Source organism: Botryllus schlosseri, chromosome 14, assembly GCF_051294905.1.
Source record: "Botryllus schlosseri isolate E-star chromosome 14, Bs_hap1, whole genome shotgun sequence".
NCBI classification, from domain to species: domain Eukaryota; kingdom Metazoa; phylum Chordata; class Ascidiacea; order Stolidobranchia; family Styelidae; genus Botryllus; species Botryllus schlosseri.
In genome coordinates this window covers 14245824-14270363 of record NC_137249.1, presented here as the reverse complement: position 1 = coordinate 14270363, position 24540 = coordinate 14245824, and the positions used below count along the sequence as shown (strand labels likewise).

Sequence of the window (24540 nt, the reverse complement as noted above, 5' to 3'; positions counted from 1 at the left end):
ACAAATTTAGAGGCGTCGAGGACCCCATGAAAATGCTTCACGGACCCCCCGGTTGAGAACCACTGGATTACATCCATTAACTCTACGGCGTGTACGCTGGTCTAAAACTTTCGACGAGTAAAAAATTCGGTAGTATCAAACGAGCGTAATTCGTATGTTCGTGACACTGTTCAAACAACCTACCTGTCCTAATTCACGATTGCAGTGCTTCATTAGATGCAACAAGGAACCCGGCATAATTAACACACCAATTGGTTTTTCTGTTTTCCAACATTAATCCTCATTGCAGTGTACCTTCAATGGACGTAACATGACTCTTGCATAATTGTAAACGGATTAAACTATCGCCTGTTCAGCACTTACTAATCTATCAAGGGTTTTGCCCGACTAATCTGCTAATGGGCGTCTCTTTCCTCTGCCACTATTCCTGAGCTTGGCGTAAACAATCATTCCAGTATTATCAAAGAAAAAAAAGCTGCGTTTTATTATATGGATTTACATAATTCTCCGTTGAGCAGAAAGAAGTCATTTTTCGTCAAACATCCCCATGTCCGATGTCCAAGTCGTGACGTAACACCGGACCATAATCGTTATCGGAAATAACTTGCCTCACCAGTTCTTCATTTCTTTCTCACGTCGTGTCATCCTTACGCAATCTGCGCCGGGCGAGTGGCAGGTTTATTCGCTACACCAGGAGTATGTGATAGCGTCTCGAATCGCTAGAATCGCGCAGTCACAAGCCACGGTAAACAGTCCGAGCAATGAGCATAGACGCCTGCCTTCAGTCGTCTGATTTCTGCAATAAATTGAGTCACGGATATAAACCAAAAGCAGACCAACGGCCGAGGTCAGTTCGTTATGCCATGAACTCAGCCAGACTAAGCGAGGTTAGTATTGCACGTACCTCTATACTTTTTACGAGTTTTGCCTACTTGCGATACTTACTCAAGACTTCTTCCATTTCTACTCAAAGTTGTTTTAGGCACAACGCAGAACTATTTACTTTATACAATTTGCATTGCAGAAAGTGGGTTCGGGAGATGTTTGTGTCGCTTTTATGAGCGGAAGAGCCCCGTAGCACTAGGACACATTTTATTTTCGAAAGGTGCATCTACTTGCAGTGCCATGGCTCATAAAGCGTTCGCCGTGAAGATACACTAAACAATTTAAAGTGGCCAACCCCGATTACCCGCCACCAAATCTACTTTTCGGAACTATCCACTTGAGTTCTTTTCATATCTTCATTTTTCTACGTTTCTACATGATGTAGTCTCGATATGTCTTTGGAATTGCTACTTCTACTTAAGTACAAGTACAAATTGACTGCTGTGACCTCGACATACCTTACGAAGCAACTCTTTCTTTTCACTGCTCATTTTCTCTTCCGGTTCGATATGCAATCCGTACATGCAGTATCTTATCATGCTCACTTTTTGCTGAACGGGGTTAGAAGACGGGTTAATATCGCTTTGCGGTTGAGGTAGCACGCGACACCGCGTACCTCTTGCGTTTCTGCGCCCAAATCAGCCAGAAGTCTCGCGATCTGTTGGTTTTTCTCTGCCTCCACCAAGAAGTTTATGGTTTGCAATTGCGGTAGATGAATGTTATGGTACAGGAATAGCTTGTTGGAAAAAGTTGTGTAGACTAAACTGACCACGTTCTCGCCATCTTCGATTGCATACTGCCCCGCCGAAAATGCCTGAAATGACATTAAAGTTGCCGTAAGCAGCCAGTGAATGAATCGCAACACTAGAACGCAACACATCTAATTCACAAGCAGAGCCTATATTGACGCATGTATGCAAGAAAACGAACCATATCATTTAAAATGAGTATGCCTAATTGTTGTTTCAGCCGATAATCGATTGTATTTGCTTCGTAACTCAAACAAGTGATTATGATGGCTCCGTAACACATATTTATTTGCGATCAATTACACCATGTCTGACCAGCGTATTAAACGAAACAACCTCTGGTGAAGGTATTAATAGAATATCGTCTGGTCATGGCATTTAACACAATAACAAGCTGATTGTATCCAAATGGCATTATGCGATTTTGGAACTAACTTCCTCCCGAATGACGCCCATAGGCGTGAAAATTCAACTCAGGGGCCGTGTCGTATTACTAATCACTGCAGAGGTGGTCAAGGTAGCCAGAATGCTTCTCCAAACCGGCATTCAACTCACTCGAAAGCCTCACTCTCCGCCGTAGACGGAAGCATTTTCAAGGATATTTTCATTTCGAGATGCCAGCACGATCCAAGCCTCGATGGGACGACGAAGAGGTGCTACTCCTAGCACGAGAGGAGCTTTCTCTAATACGATCGGGAAAGGAGAAGAATATTAACATGCAGTTGGAGGAAATTCAAGCGGGTAGACGTACACTGGACTCGATTAAGGGACTCAGGAAGCAAAAACGCTATAAGGAAGTCCTTGCTGCGCTAAAGGAAGAAGAGGCACAAGCTGCTGACACCGGATTACAGCATAATACTATGGACTGCAGTCACAGTGAAGAGACGGAACGGACCAGTCAACCCTCGCCAGAACTGGAGAGATTAGTCGCCACGGATTACCCGACAATCGTAGCAGCTGTCCGAAGCGGTAACGAGTCTAAGGTCAAAGCTCTCATCGACAGAGAGTACGAACGATTAGCCCACGACATCGCCCTACCATCACATCAAAACAATATCGGATATGTGGGAAGTTTTCCGATACGCCAATCCTTGCGACGGGCTAGTCGTGAACGATCCGTTCGAATTCAGGAACTTTTCAAAAAGAACAGGAGGCGATGTGCCAATCATATTCTGGAGGGAAAGTGGAAGGCGACATCTGAACCAGTGCCCAGAGACAGCGTGTCGAGATATTGGAAGAATATCTTCCAGAGAGAACCGCCGGAAGACCAAAGATCTTTCGCCGCGAAGCCTACCCTACACGATCTGGCACGGCCCATTACCGCTGAAGAGTTTGACAGCGCAATCAAGTACACCGAATGTAGCGCGCCTGACATCGATGGACTGCATTTCAGTGACTTGAAGAGACTCAACCGAGAGAAAGTTGTGAGTGCGTACAACCTATGGATGTTCACCGGTTGCCTTCCAAAGGCGCTCAGCCATGGAGTAACTACACTTATTCCGGAGGATCCGTATAATATAAAAGAATCGACACTTCGGCCGATTACGATGGACAGGGTACTCGTGCGAGGCTTACATACGATCCTTGCGCGGAGATTCGACGAAAGCTTCCCGCCCTGCCGTCAGAATGTCTTTCGCGCCGGTGATGGACTAGCTGATTACATCTACATCCTACGCTCCACCTTGCGTGTGTGCAAAAGAGTCCTTCAGCCTTTATGTATATGTCTAATCGATGTGAGTAAAGCTGTCGACTCGCTAGGACACTCGACGCTCGTCAAAGCATGCACGCGCATGGGGGTACCAGAACTACTTATCCGGTACATCAAGAACTACTATGCCGGGAGCAAAACGAGATTTAAGGTCGGCCACGAGACTGAAGACATCAAGGTCACTTGCGGTGTTAAGCGAGGAGACCCTCTTTCAGTCCACTTATTTACCGCCACCATGGACTGGGCCCTTTCTGCGCTCGACGACAAACTTGGAATCAAGATCGGGACAACGATAAATCACTTCGCGTTCGAAGGCGATGTGGCTTTAATCGCGAGAACTCCGTTCGGGCTACAAAACCACCTCAACGCGCTGCAGTATCAGTTAGCCTGCTCGGGAATGGACCTAGACATCGCGAACTGTTGTTCCTTCCGACTGGCGGTCGATGGAAAGAACAAGAAATGGATCACGGACGACAGGCCTTTTCTTAAGTTATCCGGCGAGGAAGTGAAAGCTGTGGGACACCGCGAAAAATCAAAATATCTTGGTATCGGAGCAACAGTTGGACAAGGTCGTGCCGAGGTCACTGAGGACCTGCATAGGAAGATAAGCGAGATCGACGCAGCGCCCTTGAAGCCTCAGCAGCAGTTGTACATAATGGCAAACCACCTCATATCAAGGATGCATCACCAATTGCTACTCTGCCACACCTCCGGCGAGTACCTAAAGACGATCGACAAACACATTCGAGCTACAATCAGAGGCTGGCTGCATCTACCCCACGACACCCCCTACGGATTCTTTCACGCGCCGGTGTCTGGGGGAGGACTTGGATTGGCGCCATTGCAACACCTCGTCCCTCTGCTGAAAACTCGCCGCATGAAACGGCTGAAGGCGAGCAACGACAAGGTGATAAAGACAATCGCAAACTTGGAGGAGGTCCATGGAAAACAACGCAGGACTGTGAAACTGCGACGAGAGGACGGAAGACGTATCACAAAAAAGAAGGACTTCAGACTCGCACTCCTCGAGCGATTACACAAGTCTGTCGATGGAAAGGGGCTAAAGGTTGGAACCCATTTTGGAGATTGGGCCAACGCCAGCCTAATGTCGGGCGAAACTTACATCGGCGCGATCAAGGTGAGAGGCAACCTCATGCCGACAAAGGTGAGAAGATCGCGAGGAAGAATCGGGGCTCCAATCCAATGTGACGTATGTGGTCGGCCTTCAACATTGGGTCACGCACTACAAGTATGCCCGCGAACTCGCTTCAAAAGGATTCAACGGCACAACATGATAGCGAGAGCAGTGACTCGGGATGCAAAAAAGGCTGGACTCGAGGTCCTGTGGGCGCCGAGGATCAGGACATCGCAACAACTGTACAAACCAGACCTTGTCCTGGTCGACAGAACCAAGAATGTGTCGTTTATAACGGATATCACTGTCGTCGCAGATAACGCAGACCTGGACCATGAGCACGAACGCAAGTGTGTCAAGTATAACCACCCTGCGATACACAGATGGGTGAGAGCCCGCACGAAGACGGAGAGGGTGACCAACAGCGCTCTTGCATTGAGTTGGCGAGGAGCCATCTCTGGTAAGAGTGTTGAAGATCTGGTACGAGTCATCGGCGCGAATAAAAGGGGACTCAGCATGTACTCCGCGGCATGCTTGGAGGGTGGCTACTCCTGCTGGGTAGGATACAACCAGTCGGCCTACCGAGCACGAATGAGGTGATTTGAGCTCCGCGGTGCCTGACGAGCTGGAAGAGGGTGCTAGACTCGGGTTAATCTTGCCGCTTAGTTATATTCTGCATAACAGGGAACCGTTTACGCCTAGATTTGTACATATTGTGTCCAAATAAAGTGAATGAATTTCGTTGGGGTTGGGTCTTTGTACTCGCTCATCCCCTCTTTTTAAAAATATAATTATTGCAAATCTGCCGATCTGTCAATTTCCACATAAGTGCTAGCAGGATTAGCGATTTCCAAGATATATGAAAAGCAATTTTGAGTAGATGCAGAAAACAAGGTCTCAGAACACTCAAGTGATTTTAGAAGTTATATTCGGATTAGACATCACAGATGACAAAGTTCGAATTTGCGAAACCCTCCTTCTTGAACAACAGCCAAGTGCAATTTCAAACCCTCAAAACAGGGACTGTGTCGGAGTGCTGTTGTGACAATTTCCTGATAAAAATGCAGACGTATCCACTAACGAGGTACTTACTTTTTTACTTACTTGCAGATCGCTACTTCTACTTTTACTTGAGTACCACTGATGAATTCCTTGACCGCCAGTGTAAAAATGATATGCATCCCTCCCTAAACGACTTTATGTGTGACAAAATTGAATAGAAGACCGTTGCTATCGAAACAGGAAATAAACAATCCCGAGTAGTGCTAGTTGACAAAACTTACTCGAATAGTGCAAATACGTTGCAATACTTCCATACAGACCACCTCTACGACAGATAGCAATCTCCGCAGTTCGTACCTGAACGGATTCATCAAAATGGAATCTGACAACATTCCGATCGTGGTCAACGATGTACGTTGTACCATTCCATGCGCAGACTATCACCTCCTCCTTTCCATTGGCTAAGACATCCAATTTGTTGATAGCAAAAAGTTGGTGAGCAACCTAGCGAAGGAACAAAATCAACAGGTTGGTTTTAAAACATTCAGAAATGAAAAAAAAAAGTTGGTGCAATATCATGAACTTTTGTAAAAACATAGTCCGGGGATATGCAGAACTACGGGATCGGGAGAGAGTGTCGATAAGAGATGCCAGAAAAGTCTATGAGTTGTGATCAATATACCCTCCTTTTACAATAAAAATGAGACGAATGCGTGTTACGGTGCTATTAACATACTTCACAGATCAGCATTTGCATCAATCGTTACTAACAAGTAATACAAGGACATCTTGGGGGTTCGTGAGAGTATATCAGGACGTCTCCGAGTTCATTGGAAGAGGTTGGTATACCCGATAAGATAGGCATAGACACATGGGAATTTCCTTTTATAAAATGCGTCACAGAGCAAGAAACTGTTAGCAACTCGAAATAAACCATTGCAACCGTACGCATACATTGTAAAATGAATAAAAAGCGATGATATTAAGAATGTCGACGTGTGTGACTTAAATAAACTGTTTTAGAGATCATAAACTGGAAAACTGCATCCCCAACAGATCAGCTAAGGAATGCAAAAAGCGACGTGCTAATGCAGTGACTTACTTGAAACGACCAAAGCACTTTGTCATCTTCCATTAGCTTAATTGTTCCATCCAACGTGCAGAGCGCAAAATATCCTTTGGCACATTCAGGTCCCTTGCAAATGTCACCGACAATCTGGCATGGCACCGCCGGATTTTGCGACCGTGACTGACTATAGTGTAATTGAAACATGAACGAAGAAAACTAGCCTGTAAGCACATATAAAATTTCACGTACCTTGACATCGGATGGTACGTTATCTCTTCAGAGTCTTCATGCTCGGAGTCGTCTTTGTTGTTACTCTGCGGGGAACAGTGTCAATATGATTTTGGTAACGTATCGATGGAAACAAGGCGCCCACCCATAACGAGTTCAGTACAGCACATGAGCCACCGGGTTGGGTAGCAATGATATTTCGTTTTCCTTCGCATCGACCGTGCAGAGTCACCGCCCCCACGAATTGCGGCAGCTTCCACCGTTGCAGGACGTCAAAGGTCTCCGTGGATTTGTTCCATCTGTGCAAAAACATATTAATACATTCATTTACTTTGTCACACCATGTTTTGAGATACGATTGTTGATATACAATGTTCTTTCATCTCTACTAGTTGCTGACGATTACCCCTGACGAGTGTCAGCCGAATATCTTTGGGTTCATTTGAATATGAATATACAATGTACGGTACTATCTATTTGTCACAATAGTGCAAAATCTGTTGCTGGCAAGGATATGGGCTTGGCTTGTGAGAGGATTAGTCCTCTTTTCTTATTTAATTGAAAGTGTCCTTGTAAGACTCCTAAAGGTCCTCTTTTTTGGGAATTTGTCCTCTTAACTGAAAGGAATTTGTGTTTCAACAACTTCCCTTAAATCCTTCCAATTTGCTATGCCTATACCCTCTTACCCTCTATCGCGTGAATGTTAGAAAAACCATGTTCCAATAATGAAACAAGTGCTTGTGATTTAACAGCACAGATTCATAAATTGAAATACATCACCTGCAAGCAGTGACTACACGATCTGTGTGGCACAAAATCAGCTCGTTGATTCCATCACCGTCAACGTCTCCTACGACTATCATTTTAACATTAGTTTGAAACAAGTTCCGATAGATTCGTTTTCCTCGATGCGCAGTTTCTTCCGGCGACACGTTTGACATTTGCAAAATGTCCGGGTCATTAGAATTACTGATGAAATTTGAAAACAATGAACACCGATAGCATTTTTAAGTGACTGTAAAGCCTACGTACCCCTTGGAAAAATCATACAAGCAGCAGTATCCTTCCGTGTTCAACACCAGCACATGATGGGACCCGCCACCTATAACATCTCCAACGATGACACACGTTATCTCTCCAAGGCCGGAGATTTTACACCAAGGCTCAGGATTATGGCCGCGAAACACAGAAAGAAAACCGTCTGTAAACAGCGAATAATGATTGCAAGATTGTTACTGAGGCCGACTACGAGCGTGCCTTGCAATGAAATTAAATCATCCATTACTACCGGTGGCATATAACGACCGAACAATTGGGCCACATAACGCACAGAACACATTATTGTGGTGTGGCGGGCTTGGACGATTTAATGTTGTGACTAGTGATTCCTGCCAAAGAGTGGCAAGTCAATAGAAAAAGTACATGAACAGTTTCACATTTAGTTCGCTGTGAGTTTTGAATGCTGGTAAACTAATTCCGCGCTGGTACAATAAGCCTAAAATAAGTGGCTTTGCGAACCTAGCTTATTGAGCAAAAAATCTACATGTCAGCAGATTGGTCATGAACTGAATCAATAATTCAGACGTACATGAATTCCATTTAATAGAGTACACAAAATTTGCATTTGTCCCAAGACTATTGTCATTATTTGCCTTCAATCATCCTGGGTACGCCCATGGATGGCAGCAAGTTCAAGAGGTTGATTGAGACACCGATTAGCCTCGTATATTTGTCACAATTATCGTTTGTTCAGTCGATTTTGGTGGTGAATATCAAAACAGTACCATCACAAATGTAGAAGTAGCAAGCTGAAATATTGCTTGCAACAGCTACTACTGCAAAATCAAGCGTCATTATCAAGTATTCCGAATGGTAACTCATTATAATTTTATACCAACCCACCTGTTGTTCCTATTACCAGTTCATTTCCACCATCCCGATCAACGTCGCCAAACGTCAGTGCTCCCGGCAAGACTTTTCCACTGTCTATTGCCAATTCTAAGTGATGAACAAACGATACGGTGCGGTTCGAAGTCACCATCACTGACAATAACCCGGCCAAACTCGGTCTCCTTTTATATCTTGCTCTTTCTTGGCAGTATCTATAGCAAGTTGAGCATCCTTGAACGACGGCTCAATTTGCAAAGCTTTTTCAAAGTCTTCAATGGCACGAGAATATTGCCCTACCAAGTGCAAAAAGAACATGAGAGCAGGCAACAAGACATTAAAATCACAGATATAGAATATCCAAATAAGCTCGTGCTCTTACCGAGACGGTAGTGTATGATGCCCCGGTTATAAATAGCTACATAAAACTTGGGATCAGCTTTGATTGCAAGGTCGTAACTGGAAATGGCGTCAAAGAAGTTGACCAATCGGTAATGTGCCTGTCCTCGATTGTTGTAAGCTTTTGCGAGGATTTCACTGTAAATTAAATTGCCTTATTGTTAATATAAATGTAATTGCTACACATTGTGTTGCCCAGCCTATCATGACATATATTAGGTTTTTAGAGATTTTGCCATTTTTGGATGAAACAGGCAAGAGTCATAATAGAATCACAGAGGCCAAGATCAGCTATCTCTTAAATGAATGAAGTTTGCCAGGCTCTATTCGGGGAACCTTATTCTGTGGACTATCAGAGTCGTGGAATATGTCCACCATGCAGACAAAATTCAAGCATATGATTTTCTCAGTATAGTTAATTAGTTACCATTACCATTTTCATCAATCGAAGATGCCACAAGAGTTGCAAAACAATGCAGGAGGCGGTCTTCATCTCAATTGCAGAAATGTATTTAGCTTTAGCATGTCCTATTTCCAAATTTCTCATTCAGTGTACTTGCCTTTCTCTGACATAGTCATATTTGAATAGTATATTCATATTGAAATGAACCCGAACAAAAGGAGTTTGTGTACCTCCTCAAAATCGTACATTGAACGCTCTCTCTTTAGAAATTTCATGCCGGTGATGTCATATCTTGTGATACCGATTGTTGATATACGATGTTCTAACCAATTCTCTACTAGTTGCTGACGATTACCCCTGACGAGTGTCAGCCAAAAATATTCGGGTTCATTTCAATATGAATATACTATTCAATTGTATATTGAAGTTCCGTACCTCCAAGAAGCTCTTGAAGTAGTCATATTTATTCAACACTATTTGGCATGAGCAGGCACACGTGGATATGTGATTGCCTGATTGACAAGCTTTATTAAATCATTTTCAGTGCTCACCAAAATTGAATTGTATCGCGGTTTGGTTGTATTTTGAACTGATAAGATATTGATAGAATATGGTAATAATCACTTGAGCTGTTTAACTTTAGAACAATGCTGAAGTTCTGGGGTGGTTTATATACAGCAGTGGTTCTTAACCTTGCCTCCAGCGCCCCCCAAGGGGCGCTGGCGATTTTGAAGGGGGCGGAAACGCTCAGGGGGCGATATGGGGGGCGCTGGGCTCAGGGGGGCGATATGGGGGGCGCTGGAGAAAAATGGCTTCGCAGTAGATGATGTGGTAGTAGGACATATCCTTAATGAGTATTCAGAGCGAATTAACACTGAAAACTTCGTTATATATAGCCTACAAAAGGCATATAGGTTTAATTGTCCATGGGCGCCTATAAATGACTGGCACCGAATGTTTCTGTCTTGGCAATCTGAACCTCAGAAGACGAATTCCATCTGGCTGGGAAAAATTATATGCCAGTGAAGAAATACCAATTTGAAATCGTGTGCGTCTTTTAGTTTAGTACGATTGGGCGACAGGGATATATAGAACTAGATATCCCTGTTGGGCGATATCCCTGTTGGGTGATTCTATATTTTTTGATATAGCAGACAGGAGGTCACGAAATAACATTATGCAACGAAGTCATACCAACGGGTCCGCTCGCCCGAATATGTTTAATTATTAGTTACGGCCCCTACAGTTTCCAAGATACCTCACAATGTTCCCTTTACGTTTTGACGAGTCTGCGCACACCCACTAACTCACTGCGCAGACCCTTGAACAACAGTGCGTAACGACTAAAAAAAGGTCATAACTTCGGATTTGTTGGGCGTAACGTAGATTTTCTGTGCGCAGAGACCGTGTCAGCACTGCGCACGTGCGCAGCTTAGAGGGAACATTGCACCTCACTCAGCTCTACCGGTAAATCTGGTAACGTGAGCAGAGAGGACAAGAAATTGATAGCAATAAATGCAATTCCCTATCTTACTGACCGATTTTATCATGAATTATCGAAAGTTTTCGCGCTTCGCACTGGCTCGCTAAACAGTACAGCTGATTTCGTGGCAAAAGCGAACAACGTGATGGGTCGGTTTATCACCGTATGGGAGCCGAAGACCCAAGTTTTTTTCGGGGGCCCTGGCGAAGTGCCGTTTCGTTCCTGCCAACGGGTATACGCCCGAAGATGTATAATTATTATTGAGGGGTCCTACCTTTTCAATCACACATCACTCAGCTCTACCGGTAAATCTGATTACGTGGGCTGAGAGGATAAAAAGTTTATAGCGACATATATATGTAATTACCAACTATTCATTCATGCATTATAGAAAATTTTGGTACCTAGGGCGACCAGGCCACACAAACTTTGCTGACCATCGAAATCACGCTACGGGGTTCTTGGGAGCGAAGCCATCAGAAGTTTGGTTTCTCATGCTATAGGTGCGCAAGGCAATCGTTTTTAGGGGGGTTGACGAAGTGCTGTTACGGCCCTCCCTCTTACTCATTGTCTTTATTACATTCCTTACAATATGAGGTTGGGGGGCGCTGGAGCAGGATAATTTTTGAAAGGGGGCGCTGGAGGAAAAAAGGTTAAGAACCACTGATATACAGACTGGTTCACCTTACCTTTGATTGGTATTAACCTGGGATTCCTGTGTGCAACTAGTCCAGCTTTCAATACATTTGTTGTATTCTGCAATTGCAAGGTCAAACTTCTTTTCATCGGCTAATCTGTCCCCCAAGCACAAATTCTCCATGCAAAGCTACGTGGGATACTATATAATATATTCCGATGACGTACTCGCGATTACGTATGTTCTGTAATATTAATAGCAGGTGCCAATCAAAATCGTAATACATCCCTATTTAATTAGGGTAATTCAGGTTCTGCCCACTTCTAAAAAACAACATCAGCGACGTTGCCGCTGGATGCTGCAATGCTGCAAAGGATTCTATTACAAACGTGCACCCAATGTGCAACGGCGATATCGGACACAGCGAGAACAAAGTGGCCGGCGCATGCAACGATACGAGACGTGGAAACTAGCTACTAAGAAAATGAAGTGAACATGTTATTTTTGTCGTGTAAATACTATGGTCCTGTATGTTTCAGTCATTAGTTTCGAATTCAGTCAATTTATTTGGAGCACAGATCATTATTACGAGTGAGGACCGAACATACTTCGGCGCGAGGGTACTGGAAACGCTTTTATCCAAGTAAGGACATAATTTGTCTCGGTTACACTGGATCATTATTGATTTGAAAAAGCGTTGTCCGGTACTTCACTCAAGACAAGAGCTTTACTTATATCATAGGAAATACGCTTCATCATCAACCGTCGAACAGCTGCGTTCGAGAAAGCGTGTCGACTTGCTACAGCGACCGCTTTGTTGTGTTGGCGGCTTTCGCGATTTCGCCTAAATGACCCGGATCTACAATAAATAAGCGGCCTTTTAGCCAAATTGCTTTTCGGTCAAGAACTTGTCTGATTTAGATTATTAAATAGTGTTATAAAGATCTACTTATTTAAACCTCAAGACATGGAGACGAAGACTGTTAGCTCGTTTGCGAAGATTGATATGTCATTGGGTGAGTTTAGCTGAATTAATATATCAAAATATCAATCGTTACTCCTTCCTTCATAGTTTCAGTATCGAATGTAAACATTCGATAGTTTCAGTCACTGGCTGACTTGGTGATTTCCTTATGCCCGCGTCACCGCCTATCGGTCACCTTACCCACAACCCACAACTTGCCAAACCCAAACCGATTGAACACAATTCTGATTTCTGATTACTGCGTCGTTAGCCAGTACGGTATATTTATTATATTTAGTTTTTATCATGGGACATTACCCATGTTCCATTTTATGCTTACTATGTAGGCCTACTTAGCTTATATCATAATAAAGTCATTCAATTTTCGGCACTTCTTCGTTATTCCCCACACATCGAAAAAATGATCCTCATGACATCAATAAATGTTTCCCCATGAACATAAACAGAAAAATTTATAAACGTCAAAATGAATTGTTTGTCACGTTGGGGTGGGATAGACGGATATTAGGGATGGGGGAGGGAAATATTTGGATGGGTTAGGGTTAGGATATCCTAAGATTAGGGTCGGGAGATATTAGGGATGGGGAGGGAGATATTAGGGATGGGGATTTTAGGGTGGGTTAGGGTTAGGTTAGGATGTCCTAAGATTAGGTTTGGGGAGATTAGAGTCGGGAGATATTAGGGTGGGTTAGGATATCCTAAAATTAGGGTTGGGGATATGGGGGAGGGGAATATTAGGGTGGGTTAGGGTCAAGGTTGGGGTTAGGATATCCTAAGATTAGGGTTGGGGATATTAGGGATGGGTATATTAGGGTCAAAGATGGGGTTAGTATATCCTAGGATTAGGGTTGGGGGTGAAGATTACAATATTCCAAACCCTAATCTTGGGATACCCTGACCCCAAATTTAACCCTAATTTCGGGATATCCTACCTCAACCTTGACCCTAACCTACCCTAGCACCCGCAACCCTAATAATCTTAGGATATCCCAACCTTGACCCTAACCCACCCTAATACCGCCTTCCCCAACCCTAATATCTCCGACCCCAATATTCCCTTCGGACCCTTCCCACAACCCTAATATCTCCCACCCGACCCTAATATTGCCTTTCCGACCCTAATATTCCCCTAGCGCTAATCCTAGCGCGAAAAACAATTTATTTTGCCGTTTATAAATTTTCACATGTTCATGGGAATCATTTATTGGTTTCATGGTGATAACTTCTGGATGTGTGGGGAATAACGAAGAAGTGCCCAATTTTCAAAGCGTCATACGTGGACAATTATTAAGAACACAATTTTAATATACACAGTGCATGCTATTTCAAAATGAAAGAATTCATTTAGAGCATTGGTTCTTAACCTTTTTTCCTCCAGCGCCCCCTTTAAAAAATTATCGTGCTCCAGTGCCCCCCACCTGGGTCAGAGGGAGGGCCGTAACAGCACTTCGTCAGCCCCTCTAAACAAATGATTATCTTGGTCACCCATAGTGTGATAAACCAAACTCGTGTTGGCTTCGCACCCAAGAACCCCGTCGTGTGATTTTGATGGTCAGCAAAGTTTATGTGGCCTGGTCGCCTAGGAGGCCTAGGAGCCAAAATTTTCTATAATCCATGAACGAAATAGGATGTAATTGCATAATGCATACATATGTCACTATAAACTTTTTATCCTCTCAGCCCACGTAATCAGATTTACCAGTAGCGCTGAGTGAGCTGTTGTATTGGAAAATGAAGGCCACGTAATTAATAATTGAACATATTCGGGCGTGCCCGTTGGTACAATTAAATCGTTACATGTCATTTTGTTACCTCTTGTCCGCTATATAGTCGTATTAAACAAAAGTTAGCACACGATTCAAAATTGTTATTTCGTCACTGAAAAATAATTTTTTGTGATGGATGTTATTTGTCCTGTGGGGTGCAGATTGCGACGACATGATAATTCGGCACGAGCTATTTAATCACATATGAATAATTAGACTTATATATATCGAAGTTTACGCTCAACATAAGGGCAATCCTCTTCGGCTAAGGTTTTCTAGGAACTTCTCGGAGTCCCATCTTCACCGGAACTTCATATGTCTTCGTGCATCGTGGCGTGGTAATGGCCGACGGGGAAATGCTTATTTCTATTTTCTATAATTATGCGTATTCTTCCGTGGGGAAGTCGTCATAACATAATGTTTAAGTTATGTTCATTCACCGAAAAAATTTAGGGCACCCTTCGAGCTAACGGATCGGGGGTTTGGGTTGCATGAGTTTCGATCTTGGTAAGAGGCCAAAGTTCAGTCGGTCTTTTTGGGACTTTGGTATTGGAAATATTTCGCGCTTCAATCGCGCTCGAGGACCATTCGACTATAATAAACCATATAATAATATGTAATAATTGGTATATTCAGGGTCTAATCAAGGTTGTTAAAACAACAATCGGGTACGGTTTCATATGCCCTGTGGTTCGGATTTTGTCTTAGTGCTTTGTGTAACTATAAGTAAGTCAACTGAGAATGGGATGCATTTATCTGCTCACATTGAATTTAGTACTGTACCCAGTTATTAATTTTAACATGAATGTATTCCAAACAAAGCAACTCATATTATAGAACGTTCGTGTGAGGTTGTGACCGCAACACGAGATAATATCATCCTTTATGATACGATGAAGAAATATTCTGACAATTTAATTCTGTAGCTCTCAAATACAAGTGTATTTAGTTATTAATTTCGTGCACAAAGTTTCAAAACTTATGCTATGTACAAGGGGCTCTCACTCTCAATCAAAACTGATAAACAGTGCCTCCTTCGATTTTCACACGCTGTGCGATGTGGAATATAATACCTAATTGGAAACATTTTGTTGAAAATAACCCTAGCAAGCGTGACGGCAGTGTTTTAAATAACGGGAAATTGGCGATCTAAAAGTACACGCAATTTGTTTTATATGAATTATAATAACCCAGTACATTTATGAAAACATATGTAGCAAACATGGTCGTATTTGACATGTTTTCTGTGATGTTAATTTGTTCTGAATACTCCTTAAGGATATGTCCTACTACCACATCACCTACTGCGAAGCCAATTTTCTTCAGCACCTCCTTATCGCCCCCCTGAGCCCAGCGCCCCCATACCCACTGAGCATTTTCGCCCCCTTCAAAATCGGCAGCGCCCCTTTGGGGGGCGCTGGTGGCAAGGTTAAGAACCACTGATTTAGAGTACTCAACAAGTGACAACAGCTGCATTTTCTGCATGTTCGAAATATGTCATGTTCTACTGTGTAGAAGACATGTTGCAAGCTAAGTCTTACCTGATTGTGGTTCGAGCAGGCGTTTGATTGCCTATGTATAGTTGTACAGAGTAGAGGAACCAAGCAACGTCACACCATTTTAATCTAACTCGTTCTCTTGTAGATGAGATAATAAAGCTGGACCGCAAGGCAAAAAGAGCAAATGCAGCGAAAAAGAATAAGGAACAAGGCAAGAGTCTAACACCTGCACAGAGGCGAGCGAATACGCTGAAAGTAAAAGCCAAAAAGACACAATTGAAAACAAGTAAATTACTTGAATTATCACATAATGACAAGCAGGCCCTTTACTTGTGACTTCCAGGTCAGACATCGAAGCCCGGACAAAGACCTCGAACCAAAACGTAAGTAGCAAATTTGAATTGTCAACTGGAATTTACAATGTCCGTAATCAGCTTTCTGGCTGTCGAGCAGCAACGCGGCCGTGAAAGCAGCCATCACCAAGAAGACAAAGATTGGCGTCACGAAGTCAGGAATTGTTTCGAGAGGAAAGCCAATTCAAGGAAACAAGGTATGGCATACTCAAATGACTGACTTTCCATCATTAGATAACAAGGCAAGTAGCGATTTCTAAAACATGGAAAAACTACTTCAAGTGGGAGTGGAAAATGAAGTTGTGAAAAGTAGCCTACTGAAGTAACTTGTTTAGAAAAGTAGATTTGATTGAGGGGTCGCATTTTAGAATGATTATATAATGATGGATACTTCTAAAATTGCAGGGTCCAGCCACTCCACATGACTAATGGCAATTCAAATGGGTGCAATTTGTAGAAAATTTATTCAGTTACCGTGATACGAGCTATTTCGTCCGATGTGTCGTAAATAAGGTATTAAGTCCGGTTATATCAATTTCGTAGTGATGCAAACATATCTCAAAACTTTTTTCTACTTTAAAAAATCCTACGTATAGAAAGTAGCTAGTTTTGCCTGAAAAACGGTAGATTTGGAAGTAGTATGTATCAGAGTTGGATCAATTACATTATTTCAGTTCAATTACAATTACAATTACTTTCATGCATGTTTCAATTACATTACAATTACTCTATGCTAAAAATATCAAATTACAATTACAATTACTCCTTGCACGCTTCAATTACATTACAAGCTGCTGTTGAACATGTAATTGAATAATCATAAATTCAACCGTGCTCCTTGACAACCGTAGCGTCGTAATTAACAACAATTCAAGTAGGCCTATTCATGTTTCATTCATGATACGCAAATACCCGTTAATTAATAAAAAGAAAAAACGTTTTCGAACTATTCCAGTATGCAGTATGTCGTTGAAACGAGTATTAAAATATATGCACGTGTTGGATTTGCGTATATAGTATATAATTAAAGAAATAATATTATTTTTATCGAGGGACGTAGGAATTAGGATGAGGAGTAAAAACAAAACCGTGCTTTGTCAGATAAGACATTATATAATATCCAGTGACCAGTGGTCTGGTTAGTTAGCCAGACGAAGTAACGATGCAGCATCGTGATCTGAAATCGTATTGTAGATTGCCAACCCACGGATAGATGCGCAAAACGTGAGTCACGGATGAATGCACCGACAAACGTACTGCAAAGCCGGCTAAAAGCAGCAAACTTTGTAGTCCTAGAGCTGGCGATCCAAGCGTCCAAATTTGATGCATCTGGTCTTTATCGTAAGCTATTGATGCACTGATTCCGAAAATACAAATTAAAATCTCGTCAAGGCAATGTAACTGCTCCAAAATAGCCGTTTAAGGCCGACTGTTCTAAAAAGTGAGAGCGCCGCAGCAGCATGACCACAACAATGACCAATTACGCCCAGCGATTGTTCAGAACAATGCCGATTCCCAGAGTTTCACGACTATTTGGGGATGGTACCATTGCCTGGAAATATACTTTTATTGCGGAATCAGTGCGACACTAGCTTTCGATTAGGACCATACATATCAAATTTCGACGCTTGGATCGCCAGCTATGGGACTGTCAATTCAGCTGCTTTTAGCCGGCTCTGCCGTTCGCTTCTCGGCGAATTCAATCGTGAATCACGTGTTGCGAATCCATCCGTTGGTTAGTAATCTAATAATTGTATACAATGACAGCCGAGGCCAGCATAGCGGTAAAAATAAAAAACTTCGCCCGCAAGGGCGCAGTCAAGGGCTTCCGCGAATGGATCCACAAAATTCCTTGTCGACATTTAAAGAGAATGCATTATAAGTCAATTATTTTATGTTGTGCTTGTCAGGTCTCAATAGCAATTTAATGTAATTGAAATTGTAATTAGCAAAATTTTTGTCAAATTACAATTACACAAAATAAAAATGCTTCAATTACAATTACATTACAATTACATTGAAAAATGTAATTAATTACATTCAGCTCAATTACAAATTACAATTGATCCAACTCTGGTATGTATACACGAGGAAATCAGTCAGCACCAGTTTTTTACTACGCAATTCCGGTAGCTGACCGGCTAGCATTTTCAGTACCGGCACCCGTAAAATGTAGAAGTACTTGGTTACTGACCACCTCTGGTAGTAGCATACCCAAAACGTTGAATTTCCACCTCTTGTCTTGTCTATCGTGGGGGTGGACACATACCAGTGTTTCTCAAACTTGGTGATAGTGAAAAATTTCGCGCCCCCCTTTTCGTCGCATCACTTGATGCAACCAGAATGCTAGCAATCCCAACTGATAATTTGATGGCATGGAAGTTATGACTTGATGAGAGAATTCTAAAATATGAAATTGGGACTAAGCACACAGCAATAACTATGAATTGTAAGTAAATCGTACGCAAGGCGAAAATTTTTTAAGTTGACCGCAGCTTCGCGCCACCCTTCATATGCTTTGACGCCCCCCAATGGGGTGCACCCCAATTCGATACAGTCCTGTATGTATGACTGTATGTAACCAACTTGGATAATTGGCACCACTAATCTGGATTCCATTTTGCAATTTTTAATCTGTGACCTGGAGTTTTTGTAGGCATTGGCATCATATGCATAGCATACGGATATGCACACCCCATGACAGACAAACAGTGAAATTGAACAGACTCATACTTGATGGCTCTAATTTACCAATTGGTAACTATAGATCCAATGTGCTTTTCCCAAATTTATATCGTTTTTTTTATAGACACAGACTCTACAAAGGTCACGAGGTGGTGCAACAAGGCAAGCCGCAGGTAGAAGAGGTGGAGCTGCAAAAACGCAAGGCACGCTAGGTGTGAGGATACGGAATACGCAGCAGAACCAAAGAAACAAGAGGCAACAGCTGGTCAATCAGAGAAGGCCAGGTCTTCAATCATCACGTGTAAGTGTGAACCGAGTCTGTGAAAGCTACTGCAATATTAAGCAATTAGGTGTCGATCCTACTTGAATAGCTGATATCGTGTAATAGTAGGATTTTGAAATTCATGCACCATTCTATTTGTCAAGTTCTTATATAGGCCTACATGAGACATCTAAAACAGGCTCGTAACCAAGTCGCAAGGTTCCGAGTCACAAGTCAATTCAACTTTCATAGTTCCATCATTAATAAAACGACGTGAGTCCACAAAAAATTGTGACCGTAGTCATGACTCGAGTCATTACAACCCTGATCCGAAATATCTATTGTGACTGTAGTCATGACAACCCTGATCTGAAATGTCTCCAACAAAACCGGACGGGCCCTCGTGGCCCTTTATTTGAAAACCCCTGATTTAGACAACACTCTTGAATAACCGATGATATTTTGTATTCGACTCTATTATTGTGTGATTACAGGTTGCTGGACGTAAGCGCTTACAATCGAACATGACAAAGTCGAACAACGCAAGACCAATCAACGTACAGACTGCCCAAACCAGAAGATATAATCAGCAACCAAGGCGGCAAAATGGGTAAGCATAATGAGTTGTATGCAGTTGATAAGAGTATAGCGGCCACTCGGTTGTGATAACGGTACAAATTCGCGTATAATATCTTACTTCTACAGGCAGCAAGGCCGTGGTAGAGGCAGGCAGCAGCGCGGGCGTCGCGGAGCTGGGAGGGGTTCTACAACGGGCAGGACTGTTACCATGTATTGATCATGCCGTTAAGTATTGTTTGGATAGATCATCTCTATTGTTTTCGTTGCTAGATTGTAGTTACACAAAGTTCTTAATAAATCCATCAAAACTACTGATAGACTGTTGTTACGAAGTGAAAGGATGGGTTCAGAGATTATCGTTGGGAAGTTTCTACTCATACCGTAGGCAGGGATAGAAGTAATGTGATTCGATTCCGAGTTGCGTATATGAGAACTAATGACTTGTAAGGTTTAGATATTTACCCTTTTCTCAACCACAAGGACAATCATGCCAGTACACGCCTGGAACACGACCATTTCGTAGCACTTTGTCGCCAATAAGAGGGTCAATAAGTACAGAAATAGGGGCCGAGGGTAATCTATTTTTCGAGTAGAACCATTGCTATCCGGGGATTCGAGGCTGTGACAGTGGATACTGAAGTATTGAAACTGTAATTTTTGTTGAAAAAATATTGCTCTTGATGTTGAAGCGAATATTTATGTTACTTGACAAAAATCTACTCTCGAACAGGAGTACTTTTGTACTCATTGGGCACGTCCCTATTTATCGTACTGTACTGTACATACTGAAATCTACGGTCGAAAATGGTAGCGACAACAGTTTCGTTTCTAAATTAGAGTTCATAGAGTTCGTCGTACTGGGAGCCGAGAAGACCTTGATCTGTCGAATATGAGTGTCTCGTCCGTTTTGATGGTTCTGTGAAGGTAAGTAGGTTCCACGCTACATGTGAAGTAATCTTCGGTTTATGAATCATTCTACTCACCACAAGCACTACAATTTGCAAGAAAAACGCTCGGACAGGTTTCCCTTCAAACTTGTCCCGAAGCTTCATCACGACCCACCCCGACGGCTCTTGCATAAATATGTTCTGATTACAAGTAAAACGACATGGTTGAATAGGCTACTTGAAATCTTTGAAAATTTCCGTGATGAAATATGGGAAAATTTACGAGAAATGATTTGTATTTCTCTGGTTTACTGTTGTCCGTACGAGATCACAGAGATTTGGCAAGATTATGGCAATTAGAAATGACCGGAGCAGTGACTCGGAAATGAATTATATTTCAAATTTAGCCTACATGACATCACGGGCACATCTAACTATGCATAAGTAGGCATTGTCGTAACTGGTCAAAGCTCTCAGTAATGATAAATAAGTAGTAAATTCATGCTCGAGTGCAAAGAGAAGTACTGACTTTCAAGTCATGTACCAAGTTATACTGCGTAGCAGAAGACCAAAATTTTAAAAGTACGCCAATTTAAGAAATTCATTTTTAAAAAGTAGATTGCAAGAAGTCATGCTGATGCATTGCTGCAAAATGAATTTTGGTTCCGCCGATATTTGAAATTTTGCAGATGCAATTGCTGATTGTAAAACCTGGGTGTATCCATTTCATCAATGTTCACATCGACGACTCTTCCAGGAAATATTTCATTGTTCAACTAGAGTAGCGTCATCGATTACATTCATCATCTATACACACTACAACGGTATCCTTGACTGGATGGATGGACAGTTCCTTACAACTGCTGCTGACATTATTATGTTAAATTGAATGATATTTCCGATGCTGCGGGCAGCTGTATTCACAACTATGAGAGACCAAAACCTGATTTCAGTTGAGTGAGAGTGTTGGAATGCTTTAACCAAGGGATGTACAGTACAACCTCTGTGAGACTATTAGGCATCAACATTTTGTCGCCAAGGCACATCAAGACATGAAACGTTTTGGCCAATATGACCGCCTCATGTTTGTTGGCACCTACGAGAGGCCGGTATATTCCTAATATCACTTGAGGTAATTGGAATGCAATAGTCTAGTGATATACAGCCTGTGGGTCATGGGTGCAAGAATATTGCCAACATTGACAAAATAGATCCATCCGTAAAACCATGGCTAAATCATTCCATTTAGTCATGAGAACGATGTGGCTCTATCAAAGTTTCAACACGTTAATATAGTATACACTTCAACTTCAAAATTGGAATTGGAAGTACAGGGTACAAAACCAAACAAGCTACTTCAAGAAGTAAAATTGCCTCATAACTGACACATTACTGAGTATTCCTCATAAATCTGAGTTATTCCTATTTTTAATCGCCAGATTTTGTCAAGTGATTGCTACCATATTATGGAAAAATATCAATATGGATACAAGAGGTATTGGTTGAAACCACTATGACAGTCAACGACTATCAGATAACATAATGGCTGTAACCAATAATTTCTAAACTCTATATATCAGGAGGAATGACTGACCTCAAGTTCTTTCAAATCATGGAAGTGATTCCCAACGCGAAATGACAATTTGCTCGGTGTATAGCTTTCATCAGCTTTATAGTCCGTGTAAATAGCGACACAGTCTATATCAGTTTTTTGTCTGTAAAGTAAGAAATAATTGAATCTTTTTATGCAGTTTGTCAATTAGGTCTTCTCGTTCTCGTCAGAACAGATGACATGCACATGGTATATGGCCGGCTAGGCTACCTGAATTGTATATTGACCATATGTGGTTGAGTACCGTCTGACTGCCAGTAAGTATCCAGGCTATCGTCTCGTAACAATCCAACACCATAGCCTGTTGAAAAGTATTAATTATTTACATTGTGTAACCACTTCTTTCCTTATTCTATTCCCATACCTTGCTTGCAGGAAGACACAGACCAAACTGCTTGAGAGCCTATTTCTCGGCTATTTACATCAATGCAGGCGTCCAAACTATCTACCAGTTTGTAGAGACACGGTCCGAGATCGAATGTCGCGTTTTGCGCAAGATCATCATCAGATGACATATTCTAGCAGTACCGATTCCAGTGGATCTGTAACAGTGTAAAAGTTAAGTGGTCAGAGAAAAGTCAGTAGCCAGTACGGAGAAGCCTACAGTATGTATAAAGAACTATAAGTCGGAACCCGAATCAGGAATGACATCATAACAGCACAATCATCCACTGCTATTGCAAATCCGGGATTGCGCGTCAAACAAAATTGAATAGTGAATTTGGCTCACCTGCTTGACTCGACTGTTCTATTTGTATACAGTTTATTCAACGTCGTCTAGCCTAGCCTATAAATACGAACTAAGCTAAAACGCTGAAGGACAGCTTGAAAATTTCGCGCAGCCCACTGGAATGGGTTTTCCCCAGTTCAGGTACCAATTTTTCAATGAGCCGTGAAGTTTGTGTTTTGCACATTGGCAAAATTTGAAGAGCTTCTTGGAGGTACAGAACTTCAATATACAATTAAATAGTATATTCATATTGAAATGAACCCGAATATTTTCGGCTGACACTCGTCAGGGGTAATCGTCAGCAACTAGTAGAGAATTGGAAAGAACATTGTATATCAACAATCGTATCACAAAATATGACGTCACCAGCATGAAATTTCGAATGAGAGAGCGTTCAATGTACTATTTTTAGGTGATACACGAACTCCTTTTGTTGACAGAGTTTTGGTTGATGTATTTTGATAAAAGTGCAACTTTGCATTTATTCATAGGTTAAATACCGTAATAAATGATCAAACTGAAATACAAAAGAACAGTTGCATTTACTAGCCTAATCCCTATTGCTCCAACAACTCACAAGACGTGGGTGCTAATACATACATGCACGCACGTCGCACAATCACAACAACAAGAATACGAGATCGCTCATGCGTTTAGGGAAACTACTAGAGAGAGAGATAGTAGTAAGAGATAATCACACATCCCCCCCAACTCCTAACGAAATCAACGAGCATTGAGTGAGGAGTTCAAAATACAGCGTGTAGGGAACGTCCAACCAAATACTCTAATGGCGATTGAAGCGGGAATCAACATAAAATTTGTGCCCCAATAACGTAGTCCTTGTGCCATACTGGCGGGGTAACATTTCTGCCTGAGCGCTGGCGTCTATTGTTAGACGGTGCGGGTACACTAGTGTCGTCGATCGGTACTTCAGCTGGTAGATGATCTTCTGCACTCGATTCGGTGGGTCTCAGCAAGCCAGGGTCTACCTCATTCGACTGTCCACTTAGAGCGGGTGGCGAAACGACTTGAGGTGACGTAGCTGTGCCGGGAGACGAGACCGTTGGCTGAAAATACGTGTGCTTTTGGTTCGGGAAGTACGGCTCAATCTTGCGTAGAAATTTCCTGTTACGTAGCGTCAATCTGCCGGAATCAACTTTTATCAAAATACATCAACCAAAACTCTGTCAACAAAAGGAGTTCGTGTATCACCTAAAAATAGTACATTGAACGCTCTCTCATTCGAAATTTCATGCTGGTGACGTCATATTTTGTGATACGATTGTTGATATACAATGTTCTTTCCAATTCTCTACTAGTTGCTGACGATTACCCCTGACGAGTGTCAGCCGAAAATATTCGGGTTCATTTCAATATGAATATACTATTTAATTGGCAAAATTGTAAAATATAAATTATTACCAAACCATAGGGTAATCTCAGGGTTAATAACCTATTGTCACAACCTATAATGGCTATGGTAAAGTCATGTAAATTTTCATAGTGATTCGATTCAAGTCGAATTATCTAAAATATTCTCAATGGTGGCGTGACTTCGAATCCTACCTCTGTTTTCAGTCGTAACTTTGCTATCGTT

At 42.1% G+C, this 24540-nt stretch overlaps 3 protein-coding genes across 3 annotated transcripts; 1 reads left to right on the top strand and 2 right to left on the bottom strand.

Annotated features, from left to right (window-relative positions):
• Positions 1-457: 457 nt before the first annotated feature.
• On the bottom strand, positions 458-9181 carry LOC145456497 (KICSTOR complex protein ITFG2-like). The gene is made up of 11 exons (XM_080334611.1): positions 9046-9181; positions 8679-8878; positions 7809-7977; positions 7557-7745; positions 6922-7075; positions 6798-6862; positions 6582-6732; positions 5837-5983; positions 1502-1699; positions 1344-1436; positions 458-796 (listed from the first exon to the last, which is right to left on the bottom strand). Exons 2-11 carry the CDS (start codon positions 8815-8817, stop codon positions 782-784), a joined length of 1320 nt encoding a protein of 439 aa, XP_080190737.1. The 5' UTR covers positions 8818-8878; positions 9046-9181; the 3' UTR covers positions 458-781.
• A 3170-nt stretch (positions 9182-12351) lies between these two features.
• Positions 12352-20025, top strand: LOC145456498 (uncharacterized). Its single transcript, XM_080334613.1, has 7 exons — positions 12352-12601; positions 15981-16121; positions 16179-16218; positions 16289-16385; positions 18998-19174; positions 19630-19745; positions 19841-20025. Exons 1-7 carry the CDS (start codon positions 12553-12555, stop codon positions 19929-19931), a joined length of 711 nt encoding a protein of 236 aa, XP_080190739.1. The 5' UTR covers positions 12352-12552; the 3' UTR covers positions 19932-20025.
• Positions 19584-23094, bottom strand: LOC145456500 (anaphase-promoting complex subunit 10-like). Its single transcript, XM_080334615.1, has 6 exons — positions 22944-23094; positions 22578-22755; positions 22424-22514; positions 22196-22316; positions 20698-20802; positions 19584-20630 (listed from the first exon to the last, which is right to left on the bottom strand). Exons 2-6 carry the CDS (start codon positions 22726-22728, stop codon positions 20478-20480), a joined length of 621 nt encoding a protein of 206 aa, XP_080190741.1. The 5' UTR covers positions 22729-22755; positions 22944-23094; the 3' UTR covers positions 19584-20477.
• Between the last annotated feature and the right edge of the window lie 1446 nt (positions 23095-24540).